This window comes from Leuresthes tenuis, unplaced genomic scaffold, assembly GCF_036924035.1.
Source record: "Leuresthes tenuis unplaced genomic scaffold, fLeuTen1.0.hap1 SCAF_8, whole genome shotgun sequence".
Taxonomy (NCBI): domain Eukaryota; kingdom Metazoa; phylum Chordata; class Actinopteri; order Atheriniformes; family Atherinopsidae; genus Leuresthes; species Leuresthes tenuis.
This window is the reverse complement of record NW_027325362.1, coordinates 19,484,789-19,505,646: the sequence shown is the minus strand read 5'-3', so window position 1 is coordinate 19,505,646 and position 20,858 is coordinate 19,484,789. Positions and strand designations below refer to the sequence as shown.

Genomic DNA, 20,858 nt, shown 5'->3' with positions numbered 1-20,858 from the left:
TAATAGCAAACACTGTACGTATCGTTTTTCAGGTGAGCATTAGAATATAACATATACACTATAGGTTGTAAAGAAATAAAGGAGATGACTGTGTTTAGCTGGAAAAGCAACTTGTCTAAGATGTTCATGTGTGTGACTACAATGTTGCTGAAGATTAATGGGCTGCTCTTTATCCTCTTCTGCAAATACATAGATCCTGTGTTTTTGTACCTGCTTTGTGAATGGGATCTCTGCAATATACTCTGTATCTAATAGCAGTAGGACTGTGTTTGTCTGCTTTGACCCCCACTAAATCTGCCTTTCGCCACCACCCAGCACAAAAACTACCCTTGACTGGGAGGCCTGTAACCAATTGGAGAAAAGAGTAGAGTAGGGGAATATCTGATGACTAAGAGGCTGCGAACGCTGCTGCACAAACTGTGTGATTAATGAATGCAGCATCATCACAGATTAGCCTTCACACAAGGCTCTGAGATCATCACCTCCATGCTTGCCTCTAGCCTGAGTTTTATCTAAAATAGGGAAATGTATACCTAAACATTTGGTTATTCCCTTCAGCTGAAGTAAACTTACATTGCATGTAAGCTTTTTTTTTTTAGTCAGTAAAGTGTGTTTCAGAGTGCCTTTATTGATCTAGAGCCTCATGCCTTGTGTGCTGGCTCAGGGTTTATTTGCAGCTGCTGTTACTGGAAATGGATCCCTGGAGCGATCTGGATTCAGCTGATCCAATTAAACGCTGTGAATAATTGATCTGACAGTGAAACTGAGCCTTGTCACATGGGAGCGGTGACATCATCATGTAAGGGTTGAAAAAGTATTCCTGTGCAGCTGGACTGCCCCAGGTCATTTGCTCCACAATCAGTTCACTGTATCTGATTACTGCCTGTGAAGGACACAAAGCAGACCATGAGGACAGAAGGGGAGGTTACACCAGCATTATAACGCTCAGCAAGACTGTACAAAGACAACAGACGCACTGATAACTGGAGCCTGGAAAATCATGAGATTGTCACATGTTGTAGTCTGTAAACCTGAGCTCAATAAGCTCAGAGAATTGAAGTTTTCATTTCACACTGCTGAAGATGAAGTTACTCTTTGGGAAAGAAAACAAATCTGTCTTTGTTTAATTTCTTACTGTCGCTATTTGCCTCTCACTTAAGGTCTTGTGTGAGCTGTTGTGCATTACATGCTACAAAGGCCATACCCAAAGAAGACCTCCATATGAACCAGATGGACTTGGCGTGGGCCGATTATCTTTCTGGCCATGAAATAAGGTGCAAATAGGAGCCATCTTTGGCCTTGGCCTTGAAGGAAGCTTAGATTGTAATATCTAATGAAACCCCTCCAGAGAGGTCTGCTCCTACTGCTTACCGCCTTTTCATCTAGAGCTGCTCCACAAATGAGAAAAGGAGGCTGTTGAACATCCAACATCTTATTTGAATTAGACTTTAACCCCTGGGCAGGAACAAGCTTGTAGAGGTGGGGGTGCTCTCCATGTCTGCCCTCAGTTTCTCACAGAGGGAGGAAAGGGTGTGGGGACCCTCTTACAGCTGACTCTTATGTTGCAAATGTTTTGCTGGGTTGGCACTTTGGACATAGTCATGGTGAACTCAAAGGTGCCATGAAATCATCGAGACAGTTTCTGCTCACATGGTCACACAGTCACTATGCAGCACTGTGTAAGTCCAGGTAGATGTAGACGATCAACATTTGAATTCAACATTCATTCAAAGTCTTTACTAGTGTGTCCTCTATAAGTATCTGACTCCAATAACTTCATTTTGGTAATAATCATTGATCCAGTATCTCTCAACTATACAAAGTCATGTTATCATCTCCACTAGCAGCCAAGACATTAACTCTTATGTATTTTCTTATGTAATTTCCTATGTCACTTCTTGTGTCAGTCATATAAAAAAGCATTTTCTTCACAAGATCATCACCACTCTCACGTATTGGGGCAAAATACACTGTAATTTTGTGTAACAAATGTGGTAGCTGTGGTAACTTTTGTTTGAAGCAGGCAGTTTATTTGTATTTATTACCAAAATCCCCCATCAATGTTAAACCCCTCTAATATTGTCACTTTATGCTAGCTTAGCATAAAGAATGAGACCCCTAGGGAAAACATAGCATCATTTGTTAGCATATCCACTTTATGTTCCCAGGGATATATTTTCCTTGTTTGAATATTCTTTTAACATGCACTGACCCCCCTATTGTTTTAGGGTCAACTCTTAACTTTTACATATGCCACTCTAAGTGAATAAAGAGCAGCTACCCATCATGTGCCGTACAGAGCAGCGGAACATAGGACCTTGAGAACAAAAGAATTACTCCCCTGGTTTTCATCAAAACCCACTTCCCATCACATCTACATCTAATTCAAGATGTAATTTCTTCCATGAGAATGTCAGTTTGTGATTATGTGCAGTAACTATTTCCTTACCAATAGATTAATGGATTTCTCGAACACTTAGTTGCAGTGTCTCTTTCTTTAGCATGTGTTGCTCCAAAACCTCAAGACTATTTATAGGCCAGAGAAACTGTCTTGATTTCCATTCTTTAGGATATTCAAAGGTATCAAATTCTCCTGCTGAAACCAACAGAAACCCAGACTCGGAGCCAGATGAATCATTTTCTGGCAAATGGCCGACTCTTGTGAAAGCAGATTTCCATTAGGCTCTTGCCCATCACAAGCTTTTATCTGACATGCCGCTGGTTTGATATGATGATGTGGAACAGTCTTTTGAAAAGAAGTGGAAGGTATGTTTTCTCTTCAAGAAGTATAAACAACTGCATTTAAGGCGCTGGTGATAAGGACAATATGCTTGTCGTATTTCAGCTAGGATCCGGTCAAAGTTTTAGCTTATCAATAGCCACCGTCACTCAGGGCTTTCATTTAGGTTTTAAGTTGATCTGATTGGTTTCTGGATCTATCTTTTTGTATCCAGTGACAATTTGGTTTGTGTCAATTGAGAAATTCCCCATGAAACTGAAAATGATCTGAATCCTTCAGACCAATATCAATTTACAGATTTTTTGTCAGGCGATGTAAGGCATGTGCCCTGCTGCTGTTAGCAATGAAACAGTTTTGGCTCTTACTTCACCTACGTCTCACAGTATCTTTGGCTTCCTTTGACTATACTTTACTTCATGTATTATATAAAACCATCAAAATGCAGCATGTTACTAACGTGCCCACAATCCATATTCCAAACTGAAGAGAGAAGCCTTAAGAAGAGTACTTTAATTTGACAAAAGAAGCACATTTACCATAAAGTTTGACCAACATTACACCCTTTAAATTCCGTAACTGCAGTGAAGATAGACTTTTCCTCTGATAGTAGAAGGATGGTAAAAGGTAATACTGTAAGGCTACACTTTTTTTTTTTGCTCCCATGAACTGCCTCATCTGACCTGGAGACACTGGAGACAATGAGTTGACCCTGTCAGTAAATAGATGAGGACGGTGAGAGTTCCATCCATCACCTTTCGTTTTCTTTACCATCAACACCGAGTCCTGTCGGAAAATGTCCCCCATCTGTCAAACCGGGGAACAGCAAAGACCACAAATGAGAGGAGAGCTGGAATTAAATCTTTCAAGCAACACACAGACATGAGCCCGACCTCCCAACAGAAGGTCATTCGATGTAACCATGGCAATGGGGAGCACCAGCAGTATGTTAAGAAGGTAGCAAAGGGGTTTCAGGGGGCTTTCAGAGGTCTAAACTGAATCTATGGCTGAGGAATTTTGGTGGGTGGCTGTGGATGCATGTTGAATATTAAAATAATCTCTCTAAATTAAGTCAGAGTTGCTGTGCCTGTATTCATTCCACCACTCAGGTGTTCTATATCCATTAACATATGTTAATGTGCATTTAGCACCACGACACATCCAGGTCTCTGAACAACGAGGGTATTTTTAGACATGTACTCATTAGTGCTGAGAGATCATTTGTAATGAAGGACAGGAGGGGAGAAGGGACCCAAATGTCTGTGAACGATAGTGCCCATATTTAAACACCTGAGGATGGAGTGGATTTAACTTGTAGTGAAAAGAGCAAAGGGGAGATGTGAGGGTAAGGCCAGTCGAAGAGTCTGAGAAGGGCAGTGCAATAAACTAGTTTGGGCAAGGGCAATGAAATTATGCAGCACATTATGCAGTGTGTTAATGCTTCAAGTTCTACTTCTATAATACGGACAACACATGTACGCTCTAACTAATTTCATATACTTTAAGCACTGCTATGTTCTCTGGAGTGATTCTATTATTCCCAACAGGATCAACATTCTTCAGTTTTACAGCCATGATTCAAATGAGCTTGTCACTTCTATCAACGGGATCATGCATAATATTGATTAATAGACTTTCCTCAAATGAGAACTGTTCCATTATTCTTCTCTGCAATAAAATATATTTATATCCTGCAGTCAACATGTAACATATTTCCTGTTTGAGTCATACAATGGGGTATTGAATTGTAGAATGGTTATTTTTTTTCCGTAATGGCATTCTGATCTAATTTGCTGCAGGAGGGAAAGTGCCGTGCAGTCCGTCGTCTTTTCCAAGTAGAGGTTAAATTTGATAAGAATATGGTGTCATTGTCTTACAAAGAGGACACAAACACAGTTTGCATGGTAGACAAGCTCAGCCACTTCCCTCCTCCTACAGCTTTTACAATGAGATGCAGCCTGGTCCAACAGTGCCCCCTAGTGGTCATTTGTAAAGCTGGTAAAAGTGTCAGTGAACTTTTTAGACTGATAATTTGAAAATTTGACAAATTATCTCATTTTTCCTATCAAATGCGGCATGCCAGTCTCAGCTGAACATATTTTGTAATGATGAATGTTGAAGTCACATCAAACCAAGCGCAAAAAGAAAAATGAAAGAAAAAAAGGCGAGCAGCAAAACTGTCCAGACCTGCCTTTGTCAAAAAGTGATGGAGAAGCACATTTGTTTGAGTGTTCTTTGCTACCACACATATAGGAGCAGAAGAGTGAGTCAACCAAATATCCGAGTGCCACTCCACAGGGAGGCCAAGTTGCTCTGTGGCTTAAAATGGAGCAAGCCAATTTGGTGGTTGACTTGGCTTGCACGGCTGTTCTTTGTGTTTGTACGCAGCCGGCAGATGGGATAGGAACATAGCCAGATGCTGAAAAGTCTCTGACAGAGTAATGACATAGTAACATAATTGATAATATTTAACCATGAGAGGAAATTTTAAACGTATGATGAGATGCTTTATCAATAGTACTTTTTGTACTTTTTATATAAAAAATGTAAAACTGCCTTACCCAATTTTACAAGGTTTTACATACTTGTGATGTGGAGGTCTAAAGAAACTGTCATTTATGAAAATCGTCTTTGCTTTCTTACTGACTGATAAGAAGACTAGCACCCTCTCATGATTGTACAGTAATTATGTAAATGGTTAAATCAGCCAGTTAGCTTTATCTCCTCTAATATAGATCCATTTCCTTAAACGTTGAGCTATTCTATTAAAACTTATATCAAATATAAGTTAAAAAAGGCTCTAGTGTGCAACTGTCAACTTCACCCATCAGTTATGCATCTGCTACTACCTCTAGAGCCTTGAGCTTTGATCAAGCACAGAGCAGTCATAAAGAATATGCTGATCGAACTTCTTAAATTAAGGTAAGCATGTAATGATCCTTGAATATACCATAAAGAAATGGATGTGAAGTTAAGAATGATAGGCTTACATTGATTTCAACATCCCCCAGCAATAAAACAAGGTGCCACTTATGTTGTGCTATGTGGTCCACTGGTGATAATATAAAGCCCAAAAGGCTCTTGAGAACATCATTATCTGTAATGTTTTCCTCAGATTGTCATGTCTGTAATGATCGATCACAGCATTCACTCAGGGGCATAACAGTTGATAGAGCCTACAGACCTTGATAGAAAAAATAGAAGTGGATGACAGGATTGCGAGTGTGATTCAGACCACGGGGTGTTGATTCCTGAGAACGTGGCTCCGGAGGCTGGAAGCACGAAGACAGATGGCAGCATGGTGTGCTTATTCCTACAAGGCTTCACACGAAACAAGAAATCCATTTGTTGGATAGCTCTCCGGGTGTAATGCCGCTAATTTGGGTCTGATGAAGAACTCAGGAGCCAACTACCAGCAATGGGGACTTTCAACCATCTCTAAAAGGATTTTACAAGAAGCCAGATGTGACATGCAATGAATTAGATTCAAATGTGTTACTCCTCAAAGCCTTGTCCTAACAATCAGCTGTGTAACATTCCGGAAATCAGAATGTTAGCTGTACAAGTATCTTCACTGGCAGTTATTAGTAGAAGTGGTTGACAAACTTTTTGAACACAACGTGCAAAGCAGCACCTTTATTGATTTTAAGCACGGGGGTGAATTTATCATTATTTGCTGCTTGTGCTGCAGTCAGTGGAAGGCAGACTCTCCACTTGCCAGAAGAAAGAATTCTGGAGGGAAACAACACAACATCTGGTAAGAAGCTGAAGGTGTAAAGGGAATGGTTTCTACAACAGGATAATCATTTTAAACACACCTCAAAACCCACTATGGACCACTTCAAGAGGCTTCAGCTGATTTTGCTGTTGCTCTGACACTACACTGCCCTGACCTGAACCCATAATTGAAAATCTGCAGATAGACCTCAAAAAAGCATTGCATGCAAGGTGGGTGAAGAATCTTAAAGAAGTACAAGCCTCTTGCAAAAGGAGTGGGAGAAAATCCCACATAGAAGAACTGAAAGACTGTTAGCTGAACACAAGGAGCAAGAATTAAGAAAGTTCAAAAAGAGAAGAAGAACAATCAGATGCAATGTTAACGTTATGTATACATAACTCAATAACTCTCAGTCAACAATAGAGAATTTCTAGTAAATAAAAGAATACATGATACACCTCTCCAGGGCGTATCCTGCCTCTCGCCCAATGACAGTTGGGATAGGCTCCAGCCCCACTGCGACCCTGAGTTGGATTAAGCGGGAATAGAAAATGGTTGGATAGAATATGCATTAACTTTTGGTTTCTAAACATATATTTTGATTCATTGATTGTTTTGTACTTTTACAACAGGAAACCTTCTGAGTTATAACTCTATTTCTGATAAAGAATGGAAACCTGCAATCCAATTTTCTGCCTGTTTAAATCCTGACACACTGAATTTTGCCTGACAAAAGGTTCACCAACTTTGACCGGTATTGATTCTTTTGGAGGCACCAGACAGAACAGTCTTCTTTCCAATTAGGATCAATACGGGTGTCTAGGACAGCATCATCAGATCCCTAATCCTTGTTATGTATTGATTTCTGTATTTTTAGCCATGCTAGATATATGACTCTGGGTTTGTCAATCCACCACCTCGGTTCAGTTTCAACTGCTGTGATTTTTTTCAGTAAAATTTATGATCCTAAGAGAAAGGACCATAATTAATTTTTATCATACTCTGTTGATGGTATTTCAAGCCATTCTTCAAATCTCACCAGTGTTTCTATTCATGGAGCTTGATGTTTTTCCGTGATTGCGCCTTCAAGCAAAGGAAAATTTAAAGATGTGAAAATGAAAAAAATCAAAGTATATTTTGAATTCATCTTTGAAAACTAAAGGAACCTTTCTATTAAATGCGAAAAAACCCACTCAGGCAGAAAACAGCTTTAACAGCTCTCAAACAGCAGACATGCAGGCTGATTGCAGGGAGGGAGGCAGAGTGTGTCTGCTTTTAGAGGCTGTGTTGGCTCAAGTGAAGCCTAACTGGACGCAAATCATCTGGAGCACCATCCAGAGGGGCGGGCGTGTGGGTGGATGGGAAGGCAAAGCAGATAAAACGAATCCTAAAAAGCTCCTGGCAGCTGAATAAAACAGCCCCAAAGGCTGTCTGTCATGGCATGGTGTTCAATCGTTGGCCCCCTCTTTCTTTTTCTGGCTTTGTTCATGTCCTGGTTTCACACAGCTTTCATCTCTCTCCCTGCCTCTCCGATAGGTGCATGCGTAATCACTACAGACACAAAGAGAAAGAGGCAAACATGAAGCCACAAACATTACACAAGCAATTAATTCCTGTCAATTCACTCTATCTTTCCGTTCATCTGCCATCATTACGAGCTTGCCTTTTCACTTATTTCCCTGCGTTGCAGTTAGAAAAACAGAGCTTTGGATTCACTTCATCACCACTGCCATCACATTACCTGAATTTACTGTGATTTATCATTCAATTACGGAATGAAGCCAACTTGCTTGATCCTTTTAGCTCTAACTATTCTGATCTGTTGACTTTAACACGTCACTATGGAGCTTTTAATAGCATGTGGAGGATGGATCCTTTTTCATAACTTCACTCTGCAGGTGCAGACTGTAGGTACAGACCCTTCCACTCCAATCATTTAAAAGCAAAGTGCAAAATGTCTTGCATTTAGCATGGTTATGGTATAGTCATGACTACAGTGAGGAGGACAGATGTCCCTGTCCTTGATGTGAAATAATCCATCGAGCAATAAACAACACTAACACTGCTCTTTGGGTTGGGTACAGATTGTAGTCCTCAGCTCCAACACAAATAAAGATGCAAAAACTCTTACGCTAAGTGTTTAACTTATATTTCTTTACAAAGTGTCATAGTGTATATCTAAATGAAACCATTTTTTCTTTTCCATGCTTTTTTCCTTTGAAATTCACACTGACACAATGGTTGCTTCATCTCACACATGTTTTTCCTGCAGGCATGAAATCAGCACAACAGCTGGCCTGTCAGAAGGTATCATCTTTGCAGAGGAAAACAGGGGAAAAACTGGTTGCAAAGGCTTTTAGAGGATCCTCCTGATACGTTGCCACACCCTCTGCTGCACTCTTCAACTCCAGCTGGGTCAGACTCCTTCACTTATTAAAGATTTAGCAGGTGAGTCTGTCATCGCGCCCCTGACCTTCAACGCAGTGCGGTGGGGCTGTGCTTGCACCAAGACGGTGAGCGTTTGGGGATACGGGGGGCAGGAAGTTGACAAACGACTTTGCTGGCTTTTCCAGTCGACACCGTTGGCAGGCTGTCAGAAGGGAGAATGCAATATCATTTGTAGTAAATTACCAGCCCACACAAAGTGACACAAGACAGCGTAACAGTGTAGCTGTTCTGACAGCTCCTGCTGCTGCCTTGCAGAGCACACACCTGTCAAGAAAAGAGAACATATCAACACACGCGTCCTTGCTTTTACGTACCTCTGCCAACAAGATGAACAAAACCCACACACCTACAGATTTTGCCTAAACTCCCAACAATGCAAAAAAAATAAAAATACATCTTTCATGAAGGAAATTGTTTGATTCTGATAAAACTGAATGGAATCTGTTTCTTCTTGAAGTTATGAAAAAAAAATGCAACTGATGCCTTATTTTTAAAGATTTCTCAGCCCGGAACAATCAGAAGAGGTCACCTGATCTTATAGTTGATCAGTGATCACTATGCTTTATGTAAAGTATAGTTGGGTATGTGTGGGAATAATCAGAACAGGTTGTCCTTTATTCCCTTAGTTTACTGCTCTGAATAGCTGGAAGTGAAAATCGTATTGTATTCTCCCAGTTGTCTCTATAACCATAGAGTCTAAATGGGCCAATGAAAACCAGATTTGATATTACAGTAAACATTCCTTTGTTGACACTGAAATAACATGGCAGACAAGGAAAGGATAATAAAAGCAACAGAAGCAGCTGCTGCCACAGTCTGTGCAGCAGTGATAATCAGCAACAGCTACGCAAAAAAGCCCTGTGATGTGTAACATCATTTCTGACAGGCCTGCTCTCAGGAGACAGTTGGCTGGTATTTTGGAGTTGTAAATATAAGGAGTGAAATGAGATGAAAGTCTCCACAGAATATTCGGCTGGCAGAAAACAAAGTTAGTGAAGTCATTTCAGATTTACAGTGCGTTTAAAATGGACCGGTTGGGAGGTCTCATGCGAGATGAGTTTTATGTAACCAAAGTATAAGAGCTTGGGGGAGGATGTACTGTAGGTGTTTTGAAGAGGATCTAATCTCCTCTGCTGACTGCAGCCCAGTCATGTGCATCTGATGAGTGAGGTGTTTTTCTGTAAGTAAGGGCTCAGATATTCCTGAAAAAAAGAAAAGTAATAGCAGAGAAAACATTTAAAGCACCTTCTGGATGCTGAACTGAGCATTGTGTGTGGAGAGCACACTTTAAAAGACTTATTTGAATTTGAACCTTGCATCAAACCTAGCTCCTGAAATTCCTGGGATTGGGATGTCAGGTTTCGTGCCAATCTTAACATTTTTTTCTTTTAAAGAAGAGGAGAGAAAGCAAACTAAACTGCATCACCGCTGAATTATAACCACCGGTGTTGCCCTTTAAACAACATTGGCTGTGAGCCTTAAGTGGAAAGATCAGGGGCAGGTTGTGGTTCTGGAAAGGTAGAAAGTCCAGGGTAAAAGCCAAAAGAAGCCTGTGGTGAGGTGCTGCATGTGCTCATGCTCCAGTTAGCTGGAATTCACTAGAGGTTAAGTGAGTTTAAATGTAACAGAAATACATGTACATGCAAGGAGGATGACAACGCTTTGTGACAGCTCACGTGAATTCTAAACACTCATTTTGAGTCCAAAGTTTGCTGGTGGGCAAGGCTGGTTTCTAAAACAAAGCAAACTCTGGTTGCAGCCTCTGAGATGAGGCTATGCACTGAGTAATCGCTCGCTGTGACCCCAGGGACTGTGGGCAGACACTCTGGCTTGTGAGTCCATTTTCTGCCACTGACCAGGAGCTCTGCTTCGGTGCCCACACTGCTCTCAGAGGAAGTGACCTCAATACATCCAATAACCCGAGTCGCAGAAGCGCGACAGCTGCAGAGGACTGGGCACACTCCAGGTTTTAAAAAAAAAGAAAAGTTTTTATCTTAGATACTGCTAAAGTGTGAGTACATTGTTTTGATTGTGTAAATGTCAGGGGAGGAATGGTTCAAAGCTTTCCAATATAATTGAGATCGAAGTGATAGATGAAAGAATGAGTTGCCAAGTTTTTTTGGTGATGATTTCAGGGAACAAATAATCATGACAATTTTTACTCTATATATAAGAATATGGTCAACCAGCACCTCACCTAATAAAAAGTAAACTAAAGTATGTATGTATGTATGTATGTATGTAAATAAATATGTATGTATGTAAATATATATATATATATATATATATATATATATATATATATATATATATATATATACATTCAAATAATCTTTTGTGCTTAGGAAGGTTCTAAAATGAGTGAAATGACCCAAAAGTATCTCCTTTAGAAAGTAAATACCCCACATTTATGAAAGAAAGGATAGAATTCTGTCCCACAATTTAGAAGTGATAAGATAAGATTTTGTTTCTATGAGTAAATGCACCGTTTGTAAAGCAGCAGCCACAATCACTTAAATCATTTTCAAGTGTTTGCACATTTGTTGACAACATCCTTCAGGTTTCTTGTTCCACTCTCCTGTTTCTCCGTGTTACATCAGATTTAATTTCAACAACAAATACAGCTTTGGTACTTAAACTTTATTTATTCATTTATTTATTTATTTTCAGGGCTAACAAAAGCTTTTTCTACCCAACAAAGGTGAGTAGATAAAGAGAAAAAGCTTAAGGACCTATCTGTTGCATAAAGGGATTATGTACCTTTTCTCTTGTATTTTGAACAGATACTTCTGTACAGGAACTTGGGGCACTTTATTTCTTGGATTTTCCAAGATTTCCATGAATTTACCAGAGAGTGAAGGCCTCATACAAAAAAATCTGGCAGGTCAGACCAAGAAAAAAGCGACAACAGCAAAAAAAAAAAAAAAAAAAAAAAAAAAAAAAAAAAAGCTCAGGAAAAGATGATATGAACTATTTAAAGAAACTTTTAAAGAATTATTCAACTGTACCCCATGAATTCCCACCAACTTATAACCATGCAGAGTGAGTGTGCCTCCATCAATCTTGTTTTAGAATAACAACAGCGAAGACAAGGAGCAGAAGAACAACACATCACTTATTTTTCTGAGACTTTGTGGGAAAACTGTCATCATGCACACTTGTAAAGACTGTTTACATGTCCATACATGGGAAGATTTGTTCAGCTGACCCAATAGCTACTATGTATAGGGCCAAGTCCCAGTCGATTTGCCGAATGGATGCGGAAACCATTCACCCACCTTTATTGCTGCTGTCAGCATGACAAAAGGCCAAGGCTCAAAACACTGAAGTCGACCCAAAGCCATAAAGCTTTTTAGGGCTATTTACCATGCTGTATGGTGATTCCTGAGATAACATACTGGGTCGTTCGATTGGATTTGTGCTGATTACCAGGGCCTTTGTACCTGTGTGATTATGTCGGATATTGTGTCTGGCTGTTGTGACTCTTGTTTGCCACAGAGATGCTAATCATCCAGCATGTGCCGGAAGCATGATTAAATGTCACACGGCTCCCCCTGCTTTGGCCCTCTCACAGTGAATAAACGTGGATCACCCACAGGCTGAGGAAGCATGGCCCTGAAGAGCTCTGCAGAGCAACAGCTCCACCCACTGGTTAGACCACCAATGACCATGTGCTTAGTATAATTGTTTGAAATCGACCCAAACTGAGTCATCACACAGATGAGCCATGATGATGCTTCATCCTGTTCATTGTCATGGGGTGACAGAGATGATCATGAAAAAAGTTTGACCTTATTGTCTGGTAATGACATTCTTGTATCACTTGTCCAAAAACAAACCCCACTGTGTGTTTAGTCTTATATTAAAGGTTTCCTCTAGTTTCTCTCATCAAACAAGCAACACCAATTTAAACAGAATTGTGCAATATGAATTACAAAATAACAAGTATAAAATCACAAATCCAAACCTCCCTCATATAGCATGTGCAGCTGTGAATTAAAGTGATAAATTCAGTGGAAAACTGCCTTCAACTTAAACCAAATTTAGCATTTTGTTTGTTTTCATCATCTATGTCAAATCACAGGAATTTCCCCCTGCACCACTAGTGAATATATACTGTATGGGCTTCTTCTAATAAAATATGTTTACTGCTTTCAACAAGTTTAAGAATGATTTAGGAATTTAACAATAATTTAGTAATAATAATAATGCCAATCAAACAAAATTCAAATGATTTCAACCTGGCAGGTACTTTTGATCCTGTAAAATTGCTAAAATATAATCTTTCACACGTCTCCCTTTAATTAACTGGAGAGTGGCATCAAGGTTACAGTGTGTGAGCTTATGAAAGATATGCAGAACTCAAAGTGCTTTATTTTTGGACAGTACACTTTATGACACAGCATGTGCTACGGGGAAAAGAATTACAGTTCATTGCAAATACAGTTAATTGATGAAAAGCTTTAAAATGTGTGAGCGAATATATCAATTCTCCTGCAGTAGTATGAAGCAGAGGCAGATGGAGGTTATAGAACATACAAAGAAAGGCATAAACGCCAGCGTCCATAGCCGTCTTTATAAAAGGTGTAAAATTCATCTCTCGCTATGAAAACATTGTTGATGGTCTTAAAAAACATAACAAACAGGACAAGATAAAAACTGGATCGTAAAATTTTTTCCCCTAGTGAAGCAGAGTGTGTGTGTGTGAGAGAGAGAGAGATTAGAGAGGGCTGATTTGCTGGTTTAGGTAAACCACGGAAATGCATGATCTAAAAAATTTTTTAAAAACAATATTAGTTATTTTCAGGTTTTCAGCAAACTATCTTCAGGATATTCAACACTGTGTGTCAAAACAATTTTTGCCGTACGACTGATATTCAGTCACTCTGGCTACCACAACATCTGATTTCTTGGGTGAGGAGTCTGTGAGTGTAGTTGTCCAAATCTGTCTTGACCTCACTTGCTTCAGGTCGGTCTTCTGGCTTTTCACTCAGCATTGATCTTATGATGATGTACTAAAGCATGAAAAAGCAAAGAAATTCATTACACTGCAATATTTAGGAACTCAACCAAACAGAAATGCTTCTGGAGCTGGACTAAATACTTTAAATCCTCAGGGTTCAATATCCACAAAAGGTGGGAGTCGTGTTGAGGGTAAACCAGTGAGAAACACTGGATCAAATTAGCCAATATGCTGGGAAAAAGTTTGCGTACCTCTTCCATGAATCTGCGCGAAAATCCTTCGGGAAGCTTCTGTTGTCTGACGCTGCTCCAAAGCTGAGATTTGTGCAGTGATAAAATGAATGAATAATTAGATAAATGAATAAATGAGAGAACATTTAGCTGGGGTGGGTACACATGACATAATATTCAGCAGTTGTGCTACATTGAACTTCTCATTCTATTACTGTGAACACAACACTTCACACGCTGTGGGTAAACTCACCGTGCTTCTTTCAAAGTAAGTGGAGAGTTTCCAGAGAAGCTCGAAGTAGATCAGCCCCAAAGGAAAGATATCAACCTTTCTGTTGTACAACTTCTCACTCTTCTGATATGAATGAAGCAGAACGAACACAACATGGGTCAGCTGTATGTCATAACACGAAATAGCACAACATTTAACTGTGACACTGTCCTCCTGAGTCGGGCTCTGAAGCTATTCAAGTAGTTAAAAATTCAGACAAAAAGTGTGGCTATACGCAGGGATAAACCAGTTTTCTTTGGACAGTATAATGTCCCAGAAATAATTCTGATAACTGATATAATTTATATTAAGACCGCTTTATAACACAGATATCATGGTGTAATGATAAAAGTGCAGCCATTTGTAGAGCAATGAACCTTGTGGGTTTTTTTAAAATAATTTTTGCCACAGAGAAAACATGGTCATCAGTCAGCTGGTTTACCATCAGTGTCAGCAGCATCACTGCATGACCGCAGTCTGCTCTACGAGTCAGTTGATTCTTTCTTTGGAAGGTCAAAGGGAGGATTTAGGAGTCCACACTAAGAAACTCGCGCCTTCACAATAGGCTATAGGGTTTGTGACCTGATCTCACCTGCTCTGGAGCCATGTAATTTTCAGTTCCCTTGGACAAAGTTCTCTCCATCCGATCATCATCATCATCAGGATTCTCGACTGCGACAAGGCCGAAGTCTCCAATCTTCACATTCCCATCTTGTCCGAACATGATGTTGCTGGGCTAAACAGATGAAACAGCAAATGTGGCCTAATGACTCATGCAGTGATCAACAATTAACTTATTTGGTGATAGATTAGCCTGGAATAATCAGACAAATGAGCAGGAACTGCTCTGTTAATTTTGGTTTATGGAGACCATCGTCAACAGACATGGACCAATGTGTCTCTGCATCATTCCACCAAGTTTGGGTTCCGATCATATTCAGATGCCTGAATTTAGACGCCTAACATTACAATACAGTCTAATACCAAAAATCATTTACTTGAACTATACTATAATATAGATAATAGCCATTACTTAGTCCTGCAGCAGGGAGATTACAAGGTTATAGCAGCAAGAGGATAGCAAACAGCAATAGAAAAAAAGTCACAAGTAGTAAATGTAATGATTCATTTATATAATACTCTTAAAAGTCGACTTCAGTTAAAACTGGATTTATAGATTAAGGGTGATCATACAGTGTTATTTTCAGACACAGGGAATGCAGATATAATTGGTTGCCTTTGGGACCTCAGTTTGTCCTTTTATTGGTCTGGATCTGCAATCATCTTCTCTTAACAAAGGGAGCTCCTCAAAATAATGAACAATTATGCTCCTTGGTTGCGCATGCACCTCTGCGATGACACTGTAGAGAACCAGAAACCCACCACACACCTGGCCATCTTCGAGGAAAAGTTCTTTCGAACCAGTTTCGAACAGTGACGCACTGTTACGGCATGTCTGGGTCATTTTTGTCCTTAGTTAATTTTTCTATCCTGGTCATTTGAGAAAATGACCGCTCTCCTTCGCAGTTTGTGACAGGAAGCGTCAGATACAGTCTTACAGCAGTGTACACATTAGGAAATGTTGACTGTAATCCACAATCAAGTAATGTTTAAAACCATTTCGATGGAGGAACATTCTGTCCGTCTGATCTGATGAAAGCTCTGAGGTGAATCAGTTCATTTCCAAGATTGCTGTCCAATTCAGCGGGATAGGCAAAGGCAAAGTGTTTGCTTTGTCAGATACCTCACAGTCAGATGTGTTTTCCAGCGTGAAAAGAACACCAAACAGACCACACAAGTGCTTGTATGCATCAATTCTGGGGCTGAGACAGCTGACTAACTTATCAAGTTTTCTTTTAGCGCCCGCTTCTCCATTTTAAAAATGGCACAGTGCGTTTAACCCCCAGAGTACGTACGTCATCGTGTCATCACACATTACCGATTAATCTTAGAATTTCTAAAACATTCAAATGATTTTATTATCATACTACATTTTCAAAACAACATTCATTCCAATATTCATAAATAGAATCAGCAACAATATCACACTATGGAGTCTTCATCCCATATAGATCATGCATCTTGGGCCACCTGACGTAAGGTTGTGACTCTGACTCACCTTCAGGTCTCTGTGGATGAACTTCTTGGAGTGAATGTGCTCAACAGCACTGACCATTTGTTGCATGAAAGTCAGACTTTTTCTTCGTCTCTTGGCGTTTTCAACAGTTCCCTTGCTATTCCTCTTGTCTATCCACTCACGGAGAGTGTCGTTGTCACATAAGGCCATCTGAATATAAAGGTATGTCGTAGATGAATCAATGGAAGACCTAGAAGACAAAAAACAAAATGGTTGTTATGCAAAGAAAAGTTTCTTTGTTTAAAAAAGGAAAAAAAAAAAAAAAGAAGAAATGAGACAAAAACTATAACTTTAATATAATTAATTCACTCCCTAAAGCAAATACTTTAGGTACAATAGGATTAATTGGATACTACTCACAGGAATTAGAAAACTTGTAATATCAATGAATTGTGAGTAAAATCACTCGATTCTTTGATTTGGAGATGCTTGAAAAACATCAGAAAAAAAAGTCTCTGCTTTTTGCTGTTTCAATGCATTTCCCTTAAATGTCTGCAAACAGGTTGAGAGACACGAGTGGTCGCTCTCGACGGTATCAAGCACATGTTCGTCTAATTTCCACAATACAATGCCACTGCACGACAGAGTTTCCAAACTGATGTAGTCTAGCTCCGTTTCTCCTGGTATGTGGATAGTTTCTACACTTAGACGTGGTGCAGGTAGAATCCTTCTGGAAAGTCGTCCTTCAATTTTGCTTTGTGAGCCTGATTAAAATGAGGTTGCATGTCCTGTGATGCTCATACAAAAAGTACCTACCACCCTGGAATCTGAAAAGCGTAAAATAGGAGTAAGAGAGTCGATTTAGAGAGATTTGATTCTGTTGCGCTTAGCAAGAGAATTGAAGGGGAAGGAGTTGCTGAGTGAGCCGTCTGCGAGTTGCTACAGCCCATGAAAGTGTAACAGACGGGGTCAGGGGACACGGTAGGATGAACCTTACAGCAGAACGAGGTCAATCGTGGAGGAAAAGTTATATTTCAAAACCAGGTGTGCAAACCAGATCGACTAACCAGGAGCTACTTTTATCAGAGAGTAACATTAACGACAAGAAAGAGGTTTGCCTGCACGACAGCTGGATCTGCAAGTCTGGGGTTAAGTCTGACCAAAAATCTTCTCGCGTGACTTTAAAACTCTTGATCACAAAGAACACATGTTGTGAAGTATGAACAATACAAAGATCCACCAAGAGTCAAAAACATTGTAATCTGAACATATTTTAAAACAAAGTTGGGACCTCTTTGGTCCCTTTTCCCCCTTCAGCCAACGAGAAGGGGCCAAGTTTGTACATCGTGTTCACAAACAAGCAGTGACTCCTTCAACACCGACCTTAAATAAATAGATTAGACTTACGGCGAAATGCTCCAGCTATTGTCTGAACTGTCCGACTGGGGTCCCGATTCTCCAATCCAACAACAAAAGAACCGAACAATGTGGCAGTGGTCCAGGCTGGACAATACCTTCACCTCTCGCAGAGCTTCTCTGAGCAAAAGGAAAAATACCTCAAACAGTTAAACAATTCGTTTTGCTTTACACCAGGAACAATTAGTCTATGATTGGCATGTTTACACGATGGAGTTTTACTGAAAAATGTGACTTACTTTTTAAATGGAACAATCTTTATTGCATAATACATGTCCAGCAGTTTATGCCTTGCCTTAAAAACTCGTCCATAGGCTCCTTTCCCAAGAGAATCCAAGCAGTCGAATTCTGACTTGTTGCTGTTGCAAGAAATGATAAGAAATTCACAACAACATACACAAACTAAATGGGAAATGGCAGAGGTGTAATGAAATGCTGAACCACAAAAGCAAAACAAAAAAGGATTATTAAATAAGACATCCTGCAATTCAGCATAACATAGTTACAGGATAACATTTCATGTTTTGAAATCTCCACACCAGAAGGTTTGCAATTGGACTGATGGCATCTCACTGGGATTAATTCCTTCAGAAGTTGTATCCTGAATGAAAAAAAAGTAAGATTTATAAATATAAAACAAACATGGTGGAAAAGATTAATGAGTTAAATAGCAGGGACAAACAATAGAGAAAATGTTGCTGACCAATTTTAAATATTTCAGAAACATCCCTCTAATGGTGCTATAAATAATATAATATCCTGATAACATGTAAAACATATCAATATGCCCTTAATAGCCTTCTTTTTTCCCCCCCTTCAGGTCCTAAGTTTTTCACCCTGGATACCTGAAACTTTACCTTTTTTTCTGTATTGTATTGAACCTCTTCAAAGAATGAGGTTAGACTTAGTCTCAAGTCAGCTCAGGCTTAAAGGGGAATCCCTTTCAGGGCCTTAACTCAATGGAGCATCCAGTGATTAAAGCGTAATAACAAACCTGAACAATGGGACGATTTGACGAACCGAGGATCTTTGCCACAGTCTTTGATTTAGCACTGCAGAAACTCCTGAGACAACGCAACAACAAACATTAGCAAAACATTTTGACCAAATCCGAACCCGACCGTCAGTCAGTGTCTTACTGTGTGTTTTGTGGAAGGGACAGTCTGGCAAAGCCACCCTCAGACACAGCTGACTCAGACGACACCTGAAACACAGAGATTTGTTAACTTCTGCATCATGTAACTTTCACTTTATTACTGTTATTTTGATAATAATAAGGAGTGATAATAAGTAGCCTACAGTTCTGCAGAGAAAACAATTAGCCAGCTTCTTAAAGGTTCAAAAGTATCGAGTATGCCAACAGTACACCAACATGAAAACCTTATTTTAGTTTAACAACTTACCTCTCTGCTTTTTTGGTTATATTTCAGCTCCCTCCTTACTTTCTTCTTGTTTTTCCCAGGGGTAGTCAAGTGCTCCTCGTCAAAAATCTCAAAGCGGGGGCATCTAAAATCACATCAGTTTCATTTGATACATTTAAACAGGTGAACACACGATAACAGATTATCAGGCAGTGCGTGGACTTACGGAGCAGATGCTTGTGGTCCCACTGCGGTTGACACCACAGAGCTCTGCTGATCAAATGTAGCTGTGGATCTACTGTTCTGACACAGAGGCATGGCAGGTTTTTTTGCAGCATTTTCTCTCTGATAGAGAAAAAGAAAATTATTTGTGTGTTCCGGTTTAATCAGCCAGCTGATGAATCCATGAAACATGCTGCTTTGTATCCCAGAGTCACATGTGCACATATCCATTTTAAGAAAGACGAGTCTTACTTTTGTTTCCTGGTTTTCTTTTTCATTTATACATCTCAGGGCTTCTTTGGCTGCATTTTTCCTGGCTTCCTGTGCACTGGACCCCTCGCCGTTAGGAAAGCCTCGACCACCGAGCACAGCCCTCACGATGAATCTATGGAAGAATTACAAAACCTTGACCATTAAAGATATATAGAGTGGTAACAAATTATGAACTTTAAACTTATGTTTGTTGCCTTTTTAATTAAAGCCAGCAAGTGCAAGTTAAATAATAGCTACAACGTATTTCATTACAGAGGGCAACTTGATCCCATTAGCTGGCATGGCTGTGCATATGATCCGAACATAACATCCTGGTATTGTTTCATTACGCTGCGGTGCCAAAAAAAGTTTTTTAAAAAACTTAATGCACAAGATTTTGTTTTCCAAAGACAAGAAAAAAATGCCAAAATTCCACCGTGTGGCAAACTATCGTTGGACACTTTCTACTCACCTGTTCCTCTCCGGGTCTTTGGAGATTTCCTCAAATTTCAGCTGCGCACCGGTTTTATGTGCATGCTTTTTAAGTTTTCGAAGATAATTTTTTCCGACCATCTCGACTCACTTAAATACCAAGAGCATGCACAAGTGGTCAATGGACTGCATTCGTTCTGCAGTTTTCGAGTCTTCCTGACACCTCAAAGTGCTTTACACGATGAATCTCTTCCTCCAGTGAGAAAACTTTTTTTTGAAATTCGCTCACATTTCTTTTCATTACTCCATCACACCGACTTTCTCCTTAGGCTATATTCCACACCGCCACCTGCTGGAGGGAGGAGTTCAGTGCTACAGCATAAAATCAAGTAAACCTAGAATCCGCACAGATCATGTGTTTAACAGTGAGTTTTGCGCTTCGTGTCCGTCTCAATAGCATGAAACTTGTGTTTTCCATCGAGATGTTGTTTTTCCATAGGGTTGTTTTTGGTGGGGCTGAATGCAATTTCTTTGATAATCTTCCAATTTAATGGGATTCTTCAAGACTACTCCCCTTTAAAATCCTATTCTGAGACCTGAATAACATCTCATATCTATTGCACTCTAAGAGGGAGTGAATGAGGGAACAGACTTTATACAAGTAGAGTGTTCAGTCACCTGACTAATTATCTAAAATCCAGAGGGTTTAGGCACACACTGAGCCATCAGTG

At 39.8% G+C, this 20,858-nt stretch overlaps 1 protein-coding gene and 2 long non-coding RNA genes across 3 annotated transcripts; all 3 read right to left on the bottom strand.

Moving 5' to 3' along the window:
• Nucleotides 1–13,735: 13,735 nt before the first annotated feature.
• Nucleotides 13,736–18,460, bottom strand: LOC140313258 (interferon-induced, double-stranded RNA-activated protein kinase-like). The gene is made up of 8 exons (XM_072391298.1): nt 18,400–18,460; nt 18,100–18,219; nt 17,852–17,980; nt 16,487–16,694; nt 14,960–15,103; nt 14,350–14,451; nt 14,118–14,180; nt 13,736–13,918 (listed from the first exon to the last, which is right to left on the bottom strand). The coding sequence occupies exons 1-8, from the start codon at nt 18,426–18,428 to the stop codon at nt 13,781–13,783; spliced, it is 933 nt and encodes a 310-aa protein (XP_072247399.1). The 5' UTR covers nt 18,429–18,460; the 3' UTR covers nt 13,736–13,780.
• Nucleotides 18,461–18,723: 263 nt separating this feature from the next.
• Nucleotides 18,724–19,386, bottom strand: LOC140313260 (uncharacterized). Its single transcript, XR_011917026.1, has 3 exons — nt 19,264–19,386; nt 19,000–19,064; nt 18,724–18,924 (listed from the first exon to the last, which is right to left on the bottom strand). It is a non-coding gene; the product is annotated as an uncharacterized lncRNA (long non-coding RNA).
• Nucleotides 19,387–19,468: 82 nt separating this feature from the next.
• LOC140313261 (uncharacterized) lies at nt 19,469–20,376 on the bottom strand. Its single transcript, XR_011917027.1, has 3 exons — nt 20,168–20,376; nt 19,696–19,828; nt 19,469–19,566 (listed from the first exon to the last, which is right to left on the bottom strand). It is a non-coding gene; the product is annotated as an uncharacterized lncRNA (long non-coding RNA).
• Nucleotides 20,377–20,858: the final 482 nt, after the last annotated feature.

Coding starts and splice junctions, on each gene's coding strand:
- LOC140313258 (XM_072391298.1), bottom strand. CDS start 18,428: ATGCCATCAGTCCAATTGCAAACCTTCTG. Junction 18,220..18,399: donor GTCCAATTGCAAACCTTCTG/GTGTGGAGATTT, acceptor TTCTTGCAACAG/CAACAAGTCAGAATTCGACT. Junction 16,695..17,851: donor AATAGCTGGAGCATTTCGCC/GTAAGTCTAATC, acceptor TTTGTCTTCTAG/GTCTTCCATTGATTCATCTA.